This window comes from Indicator indicator, chromosome 9, assembly GCF_027791375.1.
Source record: "Indicator indicator isolate 239-I01 chromosome 9, UM_Iind_1.1, whole genome shotgun sequence".
Taxonomy (NCBI): domain Eukaryota; kingdom Metazoa; phylum Chordata; class Aves; order Piciformes; family Indicatoridae; genus Indicator; species Indicator indicator.
This window is the reverse complement of record NC_072018.1, coordinates 28,838,607-28,858,144: the sequence shown is the minus strand read 5'-3', so window position 1 is coordinate 28,858,144 and position 19,538 is coordinate 28,838,607. Positions and strand designations below refer to the sequence as shown.

Below are 19,538 nucleotides of genomic sequence, written 5' to 3'. Positions count from 1 at the left end.
CTGGCACCGGCATGGCATAGCCCCAAGCATCCACAGCCGTCAGTACTGTAAGGGGACTCTGCCTGGGCACAGAGTGACACCCACTCTCTGAAACACCACACTATGTTTCCAAACTCTTTGTGGTAGCACCAAGCATGTCCCAGCATAATCACAGGGAAGCCACTCCTTGTGCCAACCCTCTGGCTCTGCTGCCACCCCAATGCCAGATGATGGACACACAGAGGGAACGTAGCCTCTGGCCTGGCCAGTTTGCTGCTGCTGCTGCCACCGCCTTTTGCAAGAAGAAAAGGATCAAAATAAGAAGTTAGTCCCAACTCGTGGCGTGCCATGGGGAGAGGAGCTGCTCTGGCATGGGGCTCAACGCACGGCTGCCTCGGTGTGGGGTCCCCAGGGAGCAGCAGCTGGTTTGGCAGTGCTGCCCTTGCTGCCAGGCCGGTGCCTCTGTGGTGGTGGGATGCAGAGATCCGGGGTGCATACCCTGTCATGCTGGGCAGCCCCCCCTGCCTTGCGCTGCCTGGACGTCTGGCCAGCCCTGCTGCCGGGACAGGGGGGGACGCTTACCGCTGCATTTTAATTGTCCGGCCGCAGAGCTGCTAATCAAGGCCCAACAGCGAACAAAACCCTCGGGTGTGTCTCTCTGCCCTGTCCCGCCGGCGTTGCCGGGGCGTGGAGAGGTCGTCCAGCCTGGCTCCTCGCACCAACGCTGCCGGGGAGATGGCGGCAAGGCACTGGCGTCCCACGCCGCAGCCCTCGCTGGGCCGGGGCCGGTGCGCTCTGGCCAAACAAAGCGAGAGGAGAATGAGGCCGGCAGCCGTGCTGAATGTGTTTGCTCAGCACCAAGGTAGTGGTGCCAGCGCGGGCTGCCAAAGCTGGGCACCAACTGCGTGCCACTGCAGCTACTCGGGGGCCGGACGGGCAGCACTGCCTACCGAGCCTCTGAGTTGGTGCTGACCCCTCACCATCTGCACCAGCCTGGCAGCACCGTTGTGGCAGAGTGAGGTGGGCTGCTGCGACTCACAGCTTCTATTTTGGGAGTCGTCCTGGTGGCTTCTCAAGTGACAAATACGCGAGGGGGGTGGCAGACAAGCCAGTGAGGGCTGAGTGCTGCGCAGAGCCGCTGCAGTGCCACCCACTTCATCTGGCAGCTGGCAGGCAGTGTGGGCAGGGTTGCCCCGGCACTGGCAAAGGTGGCCACTTGCATTTGCCATCGTAGATGTCCACCCCCATCCCACTTCCCCCTACCCTGAGGACAGTATCCCCATGCTGTGCCACATAAGAGCTCATGCATGGCAGATAGGTTTGCCTGGGCGCAGACAGCACCCAGCTCCTTGCCAGGTCCATCCCCAGCACCTTTTCTGGATTCCCAGGTCTTTAGCAGGTGACAGCACCCATCCCAGCTTGTGGCAAGGGAAATCAGCCACTCATGCACCAGGAGCTTGTGGCTCTCCTGGTGGTTCCTGGCTGATGCAGACATGGAGAACAGTGAGGGTGGCCCAGCCTCATGGGTCCCTCTCTGCTCCACTCTGGCTAACCTAAATAACTTGAAATAGCAGCAGTGGGAGCATGTGCAGAGCTCAGTGACGCTGGCAGCGCCTCCCATAGTACCCGTTCACCCATGCCAGTGTCCTCATCCAGCACTGCATTCCTGAAATATTAATGACAAGTGCCTTTTAATGGCTCAAACCTGCAGGCTGGCAGACCCAGCATGGGGAGAGCCACTCATTGGCACCCCATGGCTAGAGACATCCACACCAGCCCATCTGTGCTGTGACAGAGCACCCCCTGACCTCGACATCCTCTCATGGGCAATGGTCAAGCCACTAGAGGAGATGTCCCACGTGCCAGTGTGCCTGTGCCACTCACTGGGGAGAACTGTCCCCCACCATGTCCCCATACACAAAACAACCATGCTAGCACACGATGTCCCCAAGGAGCCCCAGGGGCACCAGAGGGGTCAGGATCTGTGTACCACATGCTGTGGCTTTGGGGCCACGTGGTGAAAAGGTCATTGGTGGATGGGGCTAGATGTCCCATGAGATGGTAGCATTGGTGATCATGCTGCCATCTTGCCTGTGCCCCACTCGTCCCAGGTGTGACACCATGCCGGAGTCACCATGAGGATGATGGACAGGAGTGCATCATGCTCTGACAGGTCACCGTGCTGCTGACCATGCTCTTCTGGACTGCTCTGGCCAAGCCTGTGCCACGGGGACTCTGCCTGCCTGTCCTAGGAGCATTACCCAGCACCAGCACCCTGCCGTCTGTGGGACAGGGGCCAGTAGCACCACGAACCCCACACCTGGCAGAGGCTCGGGTCCAGCAGGACCCGTACAGCCCGGGGGTCTCCCCGGTGATGTCCAGTAACTGGTGATGGTAGTGATGCCGTGTAGTAATGACCAGTAACCGGCGGTGATGACCCGTGACTGGCGTTGCGCGGTACCAGGAGGCCCCGCCGGTGCCAGGACTACAGCTCCCGGCGTGCTGTGCCCTTGCCACACCGTACCGTGCCGTACCGGGGCCGCGGCCCTGCGGGAGACGCAACGGGGACGCAACGGCCAGATCCCGCCGTCACTGACATCGCCGGACTCGGCCCTGCCGGTCCCCGGAGCTCCCCTCTCCATCCCCAGGCTGGTTGCCACCGCGGTCACGGCCGCTCCATCCCCTGTCCCCGACAGGGCCGCTCCATTCCCGGGCCGCCCAACCTGTCACAGCCGCACCATCCCCAAGGGCACCGGATGGACACCCCCACCCCACCCTTACCGCTCCGTCCCCCGGATGCTCCATCCCCTGAGGCCCCGTCGGCCACCGCGTCGGGTCCCGGGGATGGCAATCGCCAGTACCGGGATGCGGGCGATGGCGGCGGCCCGATGCGGTTCTTCCAAGTCCCTCCTCGCGGTGCCGCCCCGCACTCACCGCGCTCGAGCCGCGGCCGCTCCTCCCGCCGCTCCGCACCCTCCGCACCGCGTCGGGCTCGTCTGGACCGGGCCGGGACCACACGGGTAGCCCCGCGCATGCGCACCAGCTGCCGCTCTCTCTGCCGCCCCTCCCCGCGGGCGGAGCCGGGCCCAGCTCGCCCCGCCCCTAACGCCATGGCAACTGCGCTGGCCACGCCCACCCCCGGGCCTCTCCCTCTCGCACAGCGCCCCCTGGGGACCGGTGGAGTCTGTCTCTTCATCGCCGGCACGCCACAGGGACCCTGTCAGGGCATCCTGGAATCCCAGAGTTTCCTGGGATATTTGGGACCCATCCTCGGCAGCACAGAGTTCTTGTGACACATTTCAGAAATTTCAAAGATCCCCTCGAGACCCCAGTGGCTCCCAGGACCCCTGTAGATAGGGATCCCCTGGGGATACCTAGTGACTTTCTACATGGTGTAACAATGGGCAAGGGAAGACCAACAGATGTAATTTCTCTGGACTTCTGTAAAGCCTGTGACACAGTCCCCTTCAACGTCCTTCTCTCTAAACTGGAGAGATATGGATTTGATGGGTGGACTGTCCAGTGGATAAGAAATTGGTTGGATAGTAGTAGTGGTCAACAGCTTGATGTCCAGATGGAGACGGGTGACAAGTGGTGTCCCTCAAGGGTCTGTACTGGGACCAGTGCTTCTCACTGTGCCCATCAATGATATAGAGAGTGGGACTGAGTGCATCTTCACCAAGTTGGCAGATGATACCAAGCTGAGTGGTATGGTTGATGAGACTGAAGGAAGGGATACCATCCAGGGAGTTTTGGACAGGCTGGCCTGAGGAGAATTTAATGAGGTTCAGTAAGGTAAAGTGCAAGGTCCTGCATCTGGGTCAGGGCAATCCTCAATACCAATACATGTTGGGGGATGATTGATGAAACTGAGAGCAGCCCTGCAGAAAAGGACTTGGAGGGACTGGTGGATGAGAAGCTGGACATGAGCCTACAACATGGACTTGCAACCCAGAAAGCAAATAATATCCTGGGGTCCATCAAAAGAAAAGAGGACCTGATGATCTCTTGAGGTCCCTTCCAATTTCTGATATACTGTGAAGTGTGGCCAACAGGTCAAGAGAGGTGATTCTGCCACTCTGCTTTGGTGAGACATCACCTGAAGTACTGTGTTCAGCTATGGCACCCCCAACACAAGAGAGGCATAGACCTGCTGGAGTGGGTCCAGAGAAGGGCCATAAAGATGATCAGAGGGCTGGAAGACCTCTCCTAGGAAGACAGGCTGAAAGAATTTGGGCTCTTCAGCCTAGAGAAGAGAAGGCTCTGGGGAAATCTTCTAACTGAAGATCTACAGGAAGGCTGGGGAAGGACTGTTTAGAAGGGCTTGCAGCAGTAGGACAAGGGGCAACAGTCTGAAACTGGAGCAGGGTAGATTTAGGTTGGACATCAGGAGGAATTTGTTTACAATGAGAGTGGTAAAACACTGGAACAGGTTGCCCAGTGATGTGGTTGAGGCCCTGTCCCTAGAGACATTCAAAGCTGACTTGATGTGGCCCTGGGCAGCCTGATCTAGTTGGAGGTGTCCCTGATCACTGCAGGGGGCTGGACAAGATGACCATTGAGGGTCCCTTCAAACCCATTGCAATCTGTAACTCTGTGATACACAGAGCCTCCTGAGCAGCCCAGGATCCCTTGTGCTGTCTTTGTAGTCCCTTACCTGCATCCCATCCTTACCCTATAGACTGCTCACCCCTTCCTCCCCGATCCCTGCCCTTACAGATCCCCAACCTCCTCCACCTGCACCCCACCACCGCCCTATGGACTCCCCATCCCCCAAAGCCTCACCTACACCCCATCCCCACATTACAGAACCCCAGCCTCCCACCTGCACCCCATTGCCATCCAACAGTGTCCACTCCCAAAACTCCACCTACACACTATCTCTGCCCTACAGACCCTCCATCCCCAAAACCCCACATGCCTGGGGGTGGGGTATAAGCACCCCAGCCTGGGAGAAACATGATGGGGTGCAATGGGTGAGTGTGCAGGGCAAGGGGGTGTGGTGATGGTCCCATAACCTGGCAGGGTTGGGGGTGCAGGTAGAGGTGATGCAGAGCCCACTGTGGGCCTCAGTCCAGCCTTGCCTCCCATGGCATCCCCCAGTGCCCCTCACCCAAACAGAGGTGGAGGCTGGGCACTGTGAGAACGGTCTTTATTGAGCAAACAGAAACGTACTGCAGGATCCTAAAACGGTCAATAGGAACTACCCAGAGGCAGGCGGGACCCCCCACCAGCCCCGGGCTGTGCCCACCCGGCTTCCCCCACCGCACACCTACAGGGACCATCTAGGGGAAAAGTGCACAAGGGACAACTCACATCTGACACGACCCTGGGGACAGCTGGGTTGGTGGGGAGTGGGTTCATGGTGGGGGGCAATGGGCACTTCCTGCTGGGGCCATGAGAACCACGACCTCCACCCCTTGACTTGCATCCCACTGGCATCTACTGACCCACACTCCACTGTGAGTGCCCAGGATCATCGGGGTCCCTGGCGCTGAGGGGCAGAGGTGAGGGGTATGCTGGCATGGTATGAAACAGGCACTCACTGCTGAGGAGTTCCTGTGGGCATACGTTTGCTATGAACATCTCCATGGCTGTTGTGACACGTGTGTGGATACATAGGAGGCAGAGTGAAGAGTCTGCCTTGCACAGAGCGGTGGACGTGTGTGCTATGAATGTCTCACTGAAGCCATGCATGATGTGACAGGCGTGGCACTTTGTGTGGAAGGACGCACATGCACACGTTTGCTACCACCACCCACTGAGAAAATACAGTGTGACAGAGGAGTGCACAGCTGTGGCATGGCGAGAAGCCTGCTGGCATCTCGCGTGGTGGAATGCATGTGTGCCACAGACATCTCACTGAGATCATGCATAGCATGGCACACGTGCACATAGGGCACAGCGAGGAGCCTGCCAGCATCTGGCACAGGGGGATGCACATGGGTGTGTCAGGAACACCTCGCTGAGACCATGTGTGGTGTGACATGCATGTGCACACACACAGCAGCAAGGAGCCTGCTGGCACCATTCATGACCAGCTGCACAGGTGTGTGCACACGTGTGCTGGGGGGAGATGCCAGCCCCGTGTCCAGGTGCATTCGTGTCATGATGATGCTGTCGGGGCATAGGAAGGGCTGGGGTGGGGGCCGGGAGTGGGGGCAGGGGTTGAGGGGATCAGTCCGGGGTGGGTGGGGGTCCCTGCTTCTCCCCTAACGCTAGTGACACAAACCACTTCAGAGTATTTCCACGTGATGCACAAACAAGTCAAAAATTCACTGATCCAAACCCAACGTGCAAACAGAAAAGGGCCGGGGCAGAGCCACTCGCTGCCCCCTGTCCCCTCCGGCCAGCCGGGTCACAGCCCCCGGCCCACCGCACACGGCTACCAGCTATCACGGCAGGACGGGGGCCAGGCAGGGCCCCCCTCTCCCGATGCGAGGGGAGCCCCGCCGGAGCCAGGGTCCCAGGATGGGGGACGGCGTGAGGCCGGCACCTGGTCCTCAGTTGGGGGACAGGTCCCCGGCTTTACCAAATGCCGCTCGACCGGCCTCCGGGGGGAGCGAGAATCCGGGCCGAAGCTCGCTTTGGAACGTGGTCATCGATCTGAGAACCTGCCAGACAGATGAACAGGGGTCAGGGAGGCTGGGGCAGGGGTAAGAGACCAACAGCCACCCTGGCACCACCAGTGCAGCCAACAGCCCGACCACCGGCACTCTAGGGCCAGCAGGTGCTCCATGTGCTCCTGGCTTCCCCGCAGTGGGTGGGCACTGGAGCGCCAGTGTCTTGTGCTGGCACTGGCCATGCTGGGACGGACTCTTGAAATCCCACAGGTCCCTGTGACCCACCCCGTGGAGCATTACGAGTTGGCACTGAGTTGTGGTGAGTGTGGACAGCACTGAGCACTGCAACCAAAGGAGTGGGATGTAGCGAGCTCCACTTCCACCTGAGCATGACACATAGCACACAGCTTGGTCCTTCACAGCGCAGGGTTGGAACCAACCTACTTCACAGTGCCAAGAGGGTGGGTACCAACCAGAGCCATGGCAATGCTTCCCATCCCTCTGGTCCTGCTCCCAGGGTCAAAGGTGCCCACCCAGGACAAACACAATGCCTGAGTCAGCACAGTACTGCCTGCCCTGCTATACCTTGTCTACCCCATGCCCAGCATGGATTCCTGCCTGGCATGGCCACGTGATGAATGGTGCATGGATGGATGGGTGAGGGACAGAGTACCTGCCAAGTCTGGGGATGGGTCTGGGGTCTGCTCCCTACTCTGCCATGGGAACACCAGTGGGGTGCACGACCCTACCTAGAAACAGCAAGGTGCTGAGCGCCCAGTTGGTGCCAAGAGAGCTACCGGGACCCTTACTGTGGCCCTGCTCTTACCAGAGAGGCTGAAGCTGGACTCGTGGAGGTCCCTCATGCCCCCATGTCGTGTGGCAGGCCGGGTGGGTGTATCGGCCAAGGGTGTCCCCGTCTCTTTTTTCCCAGCATGCACAACCACGGCCACGTCCCCCAGGTACGGGGTGCGATCCACACCCCGCAGCTTTAAACTCTGCCAGAAGGGAAAAAGAAAAGCAGAGACCATGTCAGCTCCAGCTGGCACCATGCCACGGCGGGCAAGGGGCTGTGGACAGGATGCAGGGGGAGCAAGGGGGTGCCTCACAGCAAAGCAGGATTTGGGATGCCACTGCCTTACAGCGGGGTGCGGATCAGCCGGGTGTGGGGGTAAAGAAACGGGGCTGGTGCATGCTGGGGCTAAGGAGAAAGCTTCAGTGTGAGCAGGGGGCTGTAGCATAAGGAGGGGTATAGCCAGGGAGAAGAGGCACTGAGTGGGATGCTGGCTGGGCTCCTGGTGCAGAGAAGTGCCAGGGCAGGGGGTGACCCTGATGGCACTGCCTCTTGACTGTCCCCCTCATGATGCCAAGCTGACTCCTTCTTACAGTGCAATGCCCCATGCAGACACAGCAGCAGGACCCTGCCCTGTGCTCCTCCTGGTGCTGCCACAGCAATGTTCAGCTCCAGATGGGCACCCCAGTACTGACCATCAGCTCCCAGCTCCCTCCCCTCAGTTGGTGCCAGGTTTCCTCAGGTATCCCCTTCCCTCAAAGCATCAGCACCACATCGAGCCCCGCTGTGCATCCCCCCGCAGTGGCCAGGCACAAATGAGTCCTTGGTGCCAGGTTCAGACCAGAGCTTCCAAGTGTTACACTGAGACAGTCATAGAGACACACAAGGGCAGAGGAGGTAGGTGTGGGGTGGTCCCATGCCTACTGCGGGATGGGGGCACTGAGGGGGACAGAGAGGAGGAGAGGAGATCCTGCAGCTCCACTGGGCATGGGAAGGACCAGGAGGACACATGCCCCAGGTTCCCCTCATATCCCACCCATGTGTCCCTTCCCTGGTGCATGTGGAGCCACCACGAGCTGAGGGACTACCTCATGGGGCTGCAGAGACCTAGCAAAGGACAGAGAGCCCAGGACGGACAGTGGGGTGTGGGAGTCCCCAAAGCTTGGCACACACCTTGCACACTTGTTGGGATGATTGCAGCAATGTGCAGGGTGCCTGTCCCCAAACCCTCAGCCCCTGTAGCATGTGGGTAAGGTGCCAGGGAACAGCAGGACCTGGGGGGTCCTTTGTGTGTTCTCCATCAGGAATCCTATCACTGGCACTCAGCCCAGCTGGGTGTGGCTGCTGCCATCGTCCCCTGTCCCTGGCAGGAGGGAGGCATGCTGCACTCTCTCCATGTAATGCTCCAGGGTGGTACCAGCATAGAACTGACATGGCACAGCACTAGGCGGCACAGATCGTGCACCAGGCAACACTGACCCACACCACTCACACCACTGCTGCCACTATCCCTCTCGTCCCTGCTCCAGCAGCCAGGAGGCAGGCATGGCACAGCCCTTGCCCCACACACCAGCACACCACCAGTGCAACCCGGCACCATGCCCATACCTTCTCCCGCTGCACCAGTTTCTTGTAGACAGAGTCTGGGAAGGAGCGGAGTGGGCAGAACTTGCCAGTGCCCTCGGCGCACATGAAGACACCATTCTCATAGACCACTCGCCCACGGCTGATGGTGACCAGGGGCACGCCATGGCACCGCATGTTCTCATACAAGTTGATGTCGCCACCCTGCACCTGGGTGCTGGCTGAGATAGTCCTGGGTGGGAGAATGTGGCAGTGAGCAGATGCCTGGGGGCACTTGGAGTCTACTTTCTGGCCACCTGCCAACAACTGCACCTACTTGGTGGCTTCAGGGTCCCAGACCACCACATCAGCGTCAGCGCCAGGGATTATCCGGCCCTTGCGGGGGTACAAGTTGTGGATCTTGGCGGCATTGGAGCTGGTCACAGCCACAAAGCGGTTCTCATCCATCTTGCCCCCGACCTGCCATCGGATTTGGGTGGGATGAGGATATGCCAGGCTGCATCCTGCCTCAGCCCCACGTTGCTGCCCAGCTGCTTGTGGTCCGTCCCTCATACCCTGTGCTGCCCACACCAACCCCCCCACTCCCAGCTCATGGGTGAAGGAGCTCAAGGGTCCCAATCCTGGAAGGTCTCACCCCTGGGATGCCAATTAGAAGTGGTCCCATCCCTCCATCCCTTCAGTGTCCCATTCCTTTGACTTGAGAGAACTCCATCCCTTGGGGACACCTTCCCTGCAGGGTCCTAATTTTGTGGGTCCCCAGTCCCCCTGTCCCCTTAGGGTCCCATCCCTTGGGAACACCTTTCCTGAAGGGTCCCAGACCTTAGGGGTTACATCCATGATGGGTCCTCAATCCCCAAATGTCCCCTCACTGCTGGGGGTCCACAACCCTAGGAATTCCCATCTCCTCATCCCCTTATGTGCTGCTGGGACTGTGCCCCTTGCTGAGACCCACTGGATTGCATTAGGGTTCACTTCGCCCATTCCCATGCCAGAGGGCAGATTCCCCAAGCAACATCCTACCCCAAAGTTGTCCCACTGCTGAGCCCCCAAGAGCTGGGGTGGGGTCAGCCCCATCCCAGCCCCATTCAGAGGGAGGGGTGCAGGCCCCCGTACCACGCCTCGCTCCCAGATGATGTTCATGCGGTCCTGCACCCCACTGACACCATGGGGGATCTTGGTGAAGTCCTCCTTTCCCATGGCCTTCTGCTTGGTGCTGAAGGGTCGATGGTCAGAGGCCACGATGTTCAGCGTGTCGCTGTGAGAGGGACAGGGCAGAGCTGCTGATGACATGGTCAGGGAAGCTCAGGCACTGCCAGCTGGCAGTGGGGGGACCAGGGAGCTCATTGCCTAGGGAATGGAGCATCCATGCAGTAGGGTGCCTGAGGAGCTCAGCACCTGGGTAATGGAGCATCCATGCAGTAGGGTGCCCAGGGAGCAGGGTGCCTGAGGAATGGGACATCCATGCAGTGGGATGCCTGGGCAGCTTAGCACTCAGGGAATGCAGTACCCATGCAGTGTGGTGACCAAGGAGCTCAGCACCCAGAGAACAGGGTGCCTAGAGAGTGAAACACCCAGTATCCTAGGTGCTCAGCAAGTGCTTGCAAAGTGCAGTAACCACAGAGTGAGGCCTCAAGGGAGCACAGTGGAAAGCAAGAGCCCAGTGCCCAAGAAGTGGGGTGCCAGGGGCACAGATGACCAGGAGTTAGCCCAAGGACGAAGGTGTCCAAAAGATGGAATGTCTGAAGAGTGCAGCACCAGGGGAGCAAGGTACAAGAAAGCATGGTACTGAGTTGACAGGGCAGCTGGATGGACTGGCACCTGGCAGCAGGACATCTATGTACGCTACACACCAGAGATGCCCAGAAAGCGCCATGCCCTGTTAGCAGATGCCCAGCAAACATGGCAGCTGAGGAGGGCGCATAGTGAAACAAGGCCTATGGGGAGGGAGTGCATAGGGCAAAGGGGTGCCAGGGCAGGGGGCGCCTCACTTGGCAAGCAGGCTCATGAGGTAGGCTGAGGTGTTGGTGTCCAGGCGCAAGGGTGGCACAGTGACGTAGGCAGCGGCGTGGAACCAGTCCTGGTGGTAGTAGTGCAGGCCGGTGAGCGTGGCGTGCGCCGTGGTCGTCTCCGCATACACCACCTTCCCTGCCAGGGTGGAAGCACAGGCGTGGGGCTGGGGGCAAGCGTGCGAGGGCAAGTGTACAAGGAGTGTGAGAGTTCTGCCCGTGCTGGTATCACCGCAGGCAGCCTGCACACCCCGCTGGGCACGAGCCAGTCACCACGTGTGTGCCCACGTGTACGCATGTGGCACAGACATGGCACAGATGTGACAAGCACAGCTACGTGTGCCTGGAGCTGTGGGGTCACAGGTGCAGACGTGGCCAAGGGGCCATGTCCGCACGTGCCCATGCATGCTGCTGTATCCTGTGTCTGTCTCTGCCTGTACAAGGGTCTGTGTGTCTCTGTGTGCCCAAGGCCACCTATCTCCCGTGTCATGCATGTCCATGCCCCTTCTTGTGCCCATATCCATGTCACTTCAATTGCATGACCTGCCCAGTGCCCACATTAACCCTCTGCCTGTGCCTGTGTCCCTGCATATATCCAGGGAGGACGGGTGCCCACCCAAGCACCCCCATACCTTGCATCTTGGCAGCAGCGATCACATCCCCCGCAGACATGCTGGAAACGTTCACCAAGTAGACAGGGCAGTGGGTCTGTGAAGAGGGGGTCAGTAACAACAGCCTTGTGGGCACCCCGGCTCTATGAGGGGGTCCCATGGAAATGGGGTGCCCACTCCCAGATGCAGCTCAGGACCACTCACCCTGTTGGCAATGGTGATGACACGGTGTGTGGCTTCAGCTTCCAGCTGTGGAGAGAGTGGGCAGTAAGACATGGCATAGTGTGGCACAGCAAAATGCCCTGGTGGCACCAATGGCTGGGTCAGTGGTGCAACGATAGGCATGCAGATGAGTGCAAAGGTCGCACAGATAGGTAGTGCCAGCTATGAGGATGCCCTGAAGGATCTCAGCCATGCCCCAGGCCACCATCTTTGCAGTAATGACAGTGGTCACCTACCTCTTCAGGCCGGCTGATCTCAATTCCCTCCGGTCCCGTGATGCCAAGGTCCAGCGCCTCCTTCGCTCCCTGGGGAATGAAGTCAGGCATAAAGATTGGGGATGACACAGTGTCCCAAGCACGTGGCTAGGTGCCCAGCAGGGATGGGCACCCTCATTCCTAGTGCTCACCTCAGCCACCAGCTCGCCATTCTCAGCATGGACACGGGCAATGGCACCAATGTCACGGCAAGCCCGGAAGACCTGGTAGAGCTCGCTGTCCCGCAGCATGTACAGGTCCTTGTAGGTCATGAACATCTGGAAGGAGTTCACCCCCTTCTCCCTCACCAGCGTTTCCATCTCTGCCTTCACCTGTGCCAGGACAGGAAGGGCAGCATGGTGAAGGGCAGGACACAGTGGCCCTGGAGTGCATGCTCCCATCTCCTCATCCCACCACAGGGCTGGGACCAACACTTTGTCCTTGGGGACACAACATACAGGATTTGTACCTGCACCCCAGGGTGATCTGGGAAGTGACAGATGCTGGGGGGATTTTGCTTGCCTTGTCATGCTGTGATCTGGCCTGGATGGATCCCCAGTGTGCTGGTACTGGGACGCACCGTGGGGAGCACCCAATCCATCCCTCTGCCTGGGCAAGAGCTGGCTGGGTCATGGGGTACCCAAGAGCAGTGCAGCCAGGAGCAGCTTGGTTCAAGTAGAGCCTGATCCTGCTCCAGGATTGCAGGTGTTGAGCATGCTATGGGACAGGGTCTGGGCACTGAGCAGGGCCACCACCATGGGGGTCATGCTGGAGGACGAGTTTCCCACCCCAAGCTGGGAATATCACACCCAGGCACCCCAATTGCCTCCATGGAGCAGCAGCATCCAGTGAGGAGCTCAGTCCTGCAGGGACCCCCTGCCCTGCTGAGCCTGGCTCAAGGCAGCTCAAAAGGCAGTCTGGGGGCTCAGCCCAGCCCACCCCACCAAGCAGCTAATGAGATCAGTGGGGTCAGGAATTAGCCCTGGCCACAGCAGCTGCCCCTGGGCACTGGCTGTGCTGGGGCTGCTGGAGCCAGGCTGCGTCAGGGTGATTGGACTCACCTTGGGTGCCCACCAAGTGATGCCCATGTGCAGGGCATAGTCACAGCAGACCTTAGGGTCAGCCAGGCTGCGGCATTTCTCATAAGCATCCAGCAGTGAGGTCTCCTTGTCAGGCAGGACGTGGCCAATGATCATCGTTGTGCCTCCTACCAGGGCTGCCTGCAGGTTGGTGGCAGGGGGAGAAGATTCACTTTGCTGGTGAACATCCCTGAGAGCCCATGGTGCTGCTCAAGCCATGGGACAGCACAAATCCTGCCTGGCTACGAGTGGGGCCAGTCCCTGGGTGGTTAGTCTGGGGAAACAACATCTGGGGCATGGTGTTGCCCACAGCTTGGCGGGGACCCTGCGCTGGGGTGCTGCAGGCAGGGATCCCCCTCATCACCCTGGGGTACAACTGCTCCCCACAGCACCATGGCTCTGCCTGCAGCTCCCCGGCTGCAGCAGCACATGTGTATGCATGAAACATCTGTAGGGCCCCATCCTGCTGCCCATTGGGACACTGACCCCTGCCATAAGCAACAACAGCTGGATTTGGGGTACCAGGAGGATGCCCTGCTTGGGTTGCTTGCGAGCCTGGGCACTGCAGCCTCCCCCAGCTGCACCCCTGGCATGGGGTGGGATGGGAGTGCAATTCGTAGCCCTAGCAGCATGGAGGCCACAGGGAGACCGCCCCACACCCCGAGGGATGGCATGCGTGGGTGGCAGGGCGGGTGCTTTGCACCCGGCAGTGTCCCTGGCTCACCCGGACTGGATAATCCCCAAAGCTCCTTTACCAGTTGGCCCTGGTGGGCTGGTGCAGACACTGGCATGGTGCTACAAGGCAGCATGCTGGGACAGGGAGCAGGTACAGCATGGAGTACCCATGGTCACTGCATCAGCCCACTGCCCTCTGGTACATCTCTGTGCCGCCTTCACTGTGTCATGATGAGGAGCTGTTCCCCACCCCCTTGATGTAGCAGCTGTGGCAGAGCTGAGCCCCCTGCCTAGGGATGCTGCGTGCTCTGGGGCCAGGCACAGCCAGCGCTCGTCTGGCACAATGGTTGCTCTGTGCAGAGTGCTGGAGATGGCTGGTCCCAGCACTGCCCAGGACAAGCCCACCTCGGCCCCTCAACACCCCCAGGCAGTGACAGCTGGTGCACAGCACCACAACTCACACCAGCACCAGGAGGGCCCCAAGCTGAGCTGGCACCACGGAGCATCCCCATGCCAGCACGGAGTGCTGTGGACATGGAGAGGGAGGGGGATGCTCACAGCAAGGTGATGTGATGGATGGGGACATCGGGACAGGAAGTGCCAAGCCAGGCTGTCAGAGAGCCAGTGCTGCCTGCAGTGCTAGGGCAGAGCCTGCCTGCACCACACACCTCCTGCCACTGAATGCTCTTGCCTGCCCAGCATCCCCCTGCAACATCTGTCAGCATTCCAGGGACCAACCCACCAGCTGGGGGCTCATGATGCAGGTGGGCAGCACACCCAGGGATGTGCAAGGCAAAGGGGGCACAGACAGACAGTACCTTGGTGCCATGGTAGAAGTCATCCACGCAAGTGGCATTCATGAAGGTCTGGTGGAAGTGAGTGCTGGTGTCAATGCCACCTGGGATGACGAGCTTGCCAGTAGCATCAATGACCTTGGCCCCGCCAGGGATCATCAGCTCACGGCCCACTTGCTGGATGATGCCATTCTCGATGTAGACATCAGCCTCCAGTGTGCAGTCATCATTCACCACCTTCCCCCCCTTGATGAGGATCCGCATGGTGGCCGCGTTGGCGAGCATGGCGCTGTGAGGGCAGGTGTCAGCCCAGGGGTGACCAACTGGTGCCCCTGTCCCATGCAGTGCCGTGGGGCCAGGAAGAATTCACCCCCATCTCCCTCTCCCGGGGGTCCCTAGGCTGGCACACTTCTGTTGCTGTGGTGAGTCCCCTTTATGGGCACGGGGAGCCAGTGCAGGCAGGGCTGCGGGCAGCCCGCGGCTGCGCATCCACCATACCCATCCCCACCTCGGGCCATGTCAACACTGGATTATCCTGGGAAATCCGTGGAGGGGGGGCGGAAGTGGGTGCTTAGCAAGGGCTGCTGCCCTGTCAAGCCCCCCCTGCTCTGGTGATGTGATCCTGCACCCCATCCCCTGGTCACCCTGTGGTCCCAGTACCCAGAGTTGGTCAGGGAGTAGGGCTGCTGGACCCTCACCCCTGCATCCATGCTTGAGGCAGGCTACACGCCTTGCCCCAGAGGCACTGTAGGGTGGCTGGGGCTGACATGCAGAGCACCAAGGCTGGCACTGCACACCAAGGCCTCTGTCCCATGGCCCCATAAGATTCCAGCTCTGCTAGAGCTCCCTGTGCTGCCCCAGAGCTGCCTTTGCCCCCCTCAGCAGTGAGGGGTGTCCCCAGACATGATCTATAAGTCCTTTGGTAGATGAAGGTCAAACACCATCGACCCGTCTGAGCAAAGACAGCACGTGCCAGCTGCATGGGCACCCTGGGAGCATAAGGTGCTAGGACCCCACCAGGACTACTGCCCTATGGACTGCCTTCCAAGGACTGCAGCAATGCTGCCTCCAGACAAGAGCCAGGGCACACATGGGCAGCACAGCACTGTCCCACCTTGCTGGCACAACCATGGGGCAGAGCTGGCCACTGTGTGATGAAGGCCTCAGCACCCACCCAACCTGTGTCCCCAAGCCCCTGGAAAGACATGGCACATGCTGTCCCTGCCATCGTGCCAGGGCAAACACAGGGCTGTGGAGATGAGCGTGCTCATGGCAAGGGACTGGCCTATTTTCCTGGCATCCCAACACTGCTCCAAAGGGACAGTCCTGAGCACATGCCAGACATTCCCAACTGCCCAGCAAAACACCAGCTCAGCAGCAAATGGCTTCCCTGGGTGCCAGGGAAGCTTAGAGAGGCTGAGCTGGGCCTTGCCAACAGCTGAGCATTCCCAGCATGGTGAACAGCAGCAGCTGCCCTGGGAGGGCAACCAGCTGTACCCACCACAAGGTCACAACCACCACAACCACCCTTCCCAGGCTTGTTCCTACCCCAGGGCTCCATGAATGATGTCAATGTCCAGTGCCAGCCCATGTCTTGTTCTACTGCTCTGCTCCTGTTACAGTATAGGACTGCAGTAAGCATCTGCTGGTGGGGGTTGTCTCATAGGCAGCCCTGCCCCATGGGGAAAGGTAGCTTCTCACTGCCAGAAATGCCACCACCATGCTCAACTGTGCCAGCTGCCAAAAAGGAGTCCCAGACGGTCTGAGTCAGGATGGTAGCAACCTTACCGGCAGCAGCTCCTTGAGCAGTGTGCCAGGCTGCCATGGCACACTGAGCATTGGCACTTCAACAGAGCTGGTACTGGGGCAGCTCCTGCCCATACCTGCCCCTACACTGCCACCCAGCTCTGCCTCAGGGAAGCTGCTACCCCAGGCAAGGGCTGCGGTGTGGGGCACTTGGACCCATGGCTGTGCTGCTGTGGTGGAGGGAGGTGGTGCATCGCACCCCAAGATGAAAGCAGGTTGCTGTGATGGACAGATCTGGAGCACAGCAGCACACAGGGAGGCAGCCTGTGCCATTTCCCGGTGGTGCCGTTTCCTTGTGGTGCTACAGCACCCACCCAACATGGGTGGGATGGGGGAGAGGGCACTCACTGTGCCCGGTGCATGGCACAGCATGGTGGGCATCGCCAGGATGCACAGGAAGTGAGATGCTGGCCATGGAGACAGAGCATCATTTGGGGACACGGGCAAGAGTGAGCCCTGTGTGGGCTGGACATAACATACAGATGAGGTCTGGCAGCTCAACATGCTGCTCAAGGCCATGGCCACCATGGAGACACCCACACACCTGCCACCCTGCTCCTCCAATCCCATTGCAACAGGCCCGTCTCCTGCCCTCTCCTCACTGCCCCTGGCTCCAGGAGAGCTCTGCCACTCTCCACTAGTCACCATGACAGCTGACATGACAGTCCCAATGCCTGGCACACCAGTCCCTCCAGCTCACACTCAGTCACATCCAGTATCCGCAGAGCCTCTGCCCCTCTGTCCCTGTCCCACAGCCTATGCTGCAGTAGCATTGTGGCACAACCCCAGTGGGGGCTCTTGCCTGTGCCATGGTAAGCTGCTGAGGTCTGGTGGAAGGAGCAGCAGTGGCTGTTCACTGGGGCTGTGGCAGGAGGTTTCTGTGTGACAACAGGTTCCTCAAGCGGGGCAGAAAAGCAGTGTCAGCACTGGAGGGAGGGGGGCTGCAAGTGTCCTTGGGGACCCCCTGACTGACCTTGTCACTGCAGCTGATACACATGTCACAGGCCCCCAGCTTGGCAGTCCTTGGGCACTGCCAGCAGCAGTTTTGCTGTGGTGATGTTTCACAGCATACAAAGCAGTACAGCCATATAGGAGGGGGCTCATGGCCCATCCACTGCTCTTCGCTGCTCCACTGGACCTGAGCTGTGGTGGCTGGCAGGGTGGGGGCATATGGACAGCCATTATCTTGCTAGGACAAAGGGACCCCTGCCCCAGCAGGGGCTGCTGCAGGGGCACCTGTTGGGACCTTTGTGCTGGGACGCTAGGGGCTGTGGAGCGGCCACACACAGAGCTGCATTGTGTGGCAAGGGAAGGCCAGGCACTGCTCCTGTGACTATACTGGTGAGATCCCCAGCTGTCACCCTGACTGTCACCCACCCTCCTGGCTGGGGCCCTCCTTTGTCAGGGCAGGACAAGCACTGCTGGTGATACCAAACCATAACCACTACTTGTCTGTGGCTGGCAGCAGTGGCAGATGAGTGGGCATCATCCCCCACAACAGAGACACTTCTTGTGGTGTGGGTCACAACTACCACATCACCCCCAGCCTTTTCCCTTCCCCAGCTCTGTTTCAGACACAGACAGGGTAGATGACAGAATTCTAACTCCACTGATGTGCATGGGGCCTGGGCTGCCCTGGTGCCAGGGCCCCTCTGACTAACCCCCCCAGCCACCATGTCAGGGTGACCGAGCCACAGCACCGGAAGGGACAGAGAAACCCATGTGGTGTCCAGGGAATCGTGATGCATGGGTGATGAACCAGGGATGCTCTGGCAGGGATGCTGCAGGCATGTGAGCAGCCGCTCATGGTCCCCTCAGGCGTCTCGGTGCGGCACGTGCTGTCACAGTACGGCTCGGCCACACCCGAGTGCACCCGGGCCGGGAGGTGACAGAGCCCGGTGGGGCCCTCCCTTTGATGGGGTCCCTGTCACACCCAGGGTGTGCCAGGAGGGCGCGTCTCGGCCGTCACTGCGGCAGGCCGGCGGCACGGCGGGCACCGAATTCAGGGGTGCTGCCAGCCCACGGGGAGGGGACTGGTCATGGGGCTGAGGGAGGAAGACCAGAGCTGACGGGGGGTGGTCCCAAGACAGAGAGCTGGGGGTGCCCGCCCTCGCTACCGGACTGCGGGACCCCAAGGGCAAGGTGCGGGGACACTGGGGCGAGGCGCGGCCCAAGGCGAGGGGCAGTAGCGGGGATGTTGCGGCGGGGACCCGGTGCCCAGTTCCCGGTGAGGGGGACAGGGCTATGTCCCGGCCCCACGGGGCCCGGGGCGGCCCCGCAGACAAAGCCCCGGTGCCGCCCAGCACAAAGGATGCTCGGAGCCGGGGCGGGGCCGCTCGGAAGCCCCCGCTGAACAATGGCCCGGGCCTGGCGGGACCCCCGCCCGCCCTCGCCAACGCCCCCTTCTTCCCCCCGCATCCCGGGGCTCCGCACTGCTCCCGCACCCTGCTCTACCGCGCCCCGTGCACCTGCTACTCCGCACCCGGTCGCGACACGGCACAGATGAAAGACAGCCAGGCCTATTCGGGCGGGGTAGCTCCGTCGGCACACCCCGCCGAGGCGAACCCCTCGCGCTGTCGCGACACTATCGCCCTGTCGCGATAGGTGGGCTGCCCGTACATGGGTGGGGGCCACACGCAACGTTTCTGACTCGCCACACCCTGCCTGACGCCCGATGTAGTGGTGGCAGAGCACTCTCCCTCCCCGCCTGTCGCGACACCCCCGCCTATCGCGATACACGCACCTACCGCGATTGTCGTACCCGTTGCGATACCTCCGCCACAAGTCAAGTCCCTCCAGTGTGGGAACAGAACGGAACGAAACGGAACAGCCCAGCCCTGCCCAGCCCTTCTCGTCCCCGCCGGTACCTCCCGTCCCTGCCGGTACCTCCCGCTCCCGCCGGTACCTCCCGCTCCCGCCGGTACCTCCCGCTCCCGCCGCTCCGATGCCGCTCCTGCCGCGCTCCCTGTCCGCGATCGCCTCTCACCCAAACCTGCGCGGCGAAGGCTGGGCCTGAGTGCCGCCTCCGCCAATTGTCGACCGCCTTTGTCCGCTGAGGGGAGGGGCCGAGCAACCCCCAGCAAGGTTGGTTGCGCGCCCCCTGACTGACAGACGGAATGGGCGGTGCAAGGCACAGGACCCCGCCCAGAGGTGCCACCTGCCCGCACAGCTGCCA

General features: G+C 60.7%; 1 protein-coding gene across 1 annotated transcript; it reads right to left on the bottom strand.

Moving 5' to 3' along the window:
- Positions 1-6,507: 6,507 nt before the first annotated feature.
- Positions 6,508-18,863, bottom strand: DPYSL5 (dihydropyrimidinase like 5). The gene is made up of 13 exons (XM_054383850.1): positions 18,832-18,863; positions 14,582-14,846; positions 13,071-13,229; positions 12,162-12,341; positions 11,992-12,060; positions 11,738-11,782; positions 11,555-11,630; positions 10,905-11,061; positions 10,030-10,171; positions 9,233-9,375; positions 8,941-9,148; positions 7,369-7,537; positions 6,508-6,593 (listed from the first exon to the last, which is right to left on the bottom strand). The coding sequence occupies exons 2-13, from the start codon at positions 14,840-14,842 to the stop codon at positions 6,508-6,510; spliced, it is 1,695 nt and encodes a 564-aa protein (XP_054239825.1). The 5' UTR covers positions 14,843-14,846; positions 18,832-18,863.
- Between the last annotated feature and the right edge of the window lie 675 nt (positions 18,864-19,538).

Coding starts and splice junctions, on each gene's coding strand:
- DPYSL5 (XM_054383850.1), bottom strand. CDS start 14,842: ATGCTCGCCAACGCGGCCACCATGCGGATCCTCATCAAGGGGGGGAAG. Junction 9,149..9,232: donor TGGGACCCTGAAGCCACCAA/GTAGGTGCAGTT, acceptor TCTCCCACCCAG/GACTATCTCAGCCAGCACCC. Junction 6,594..7,368: donor GTCCAGCTTCAGCCTCTCTG/GTAAGAGCAGGG, acceptor TCTGTCTGGCAG/GTTCTCAGATCGATGACCAC.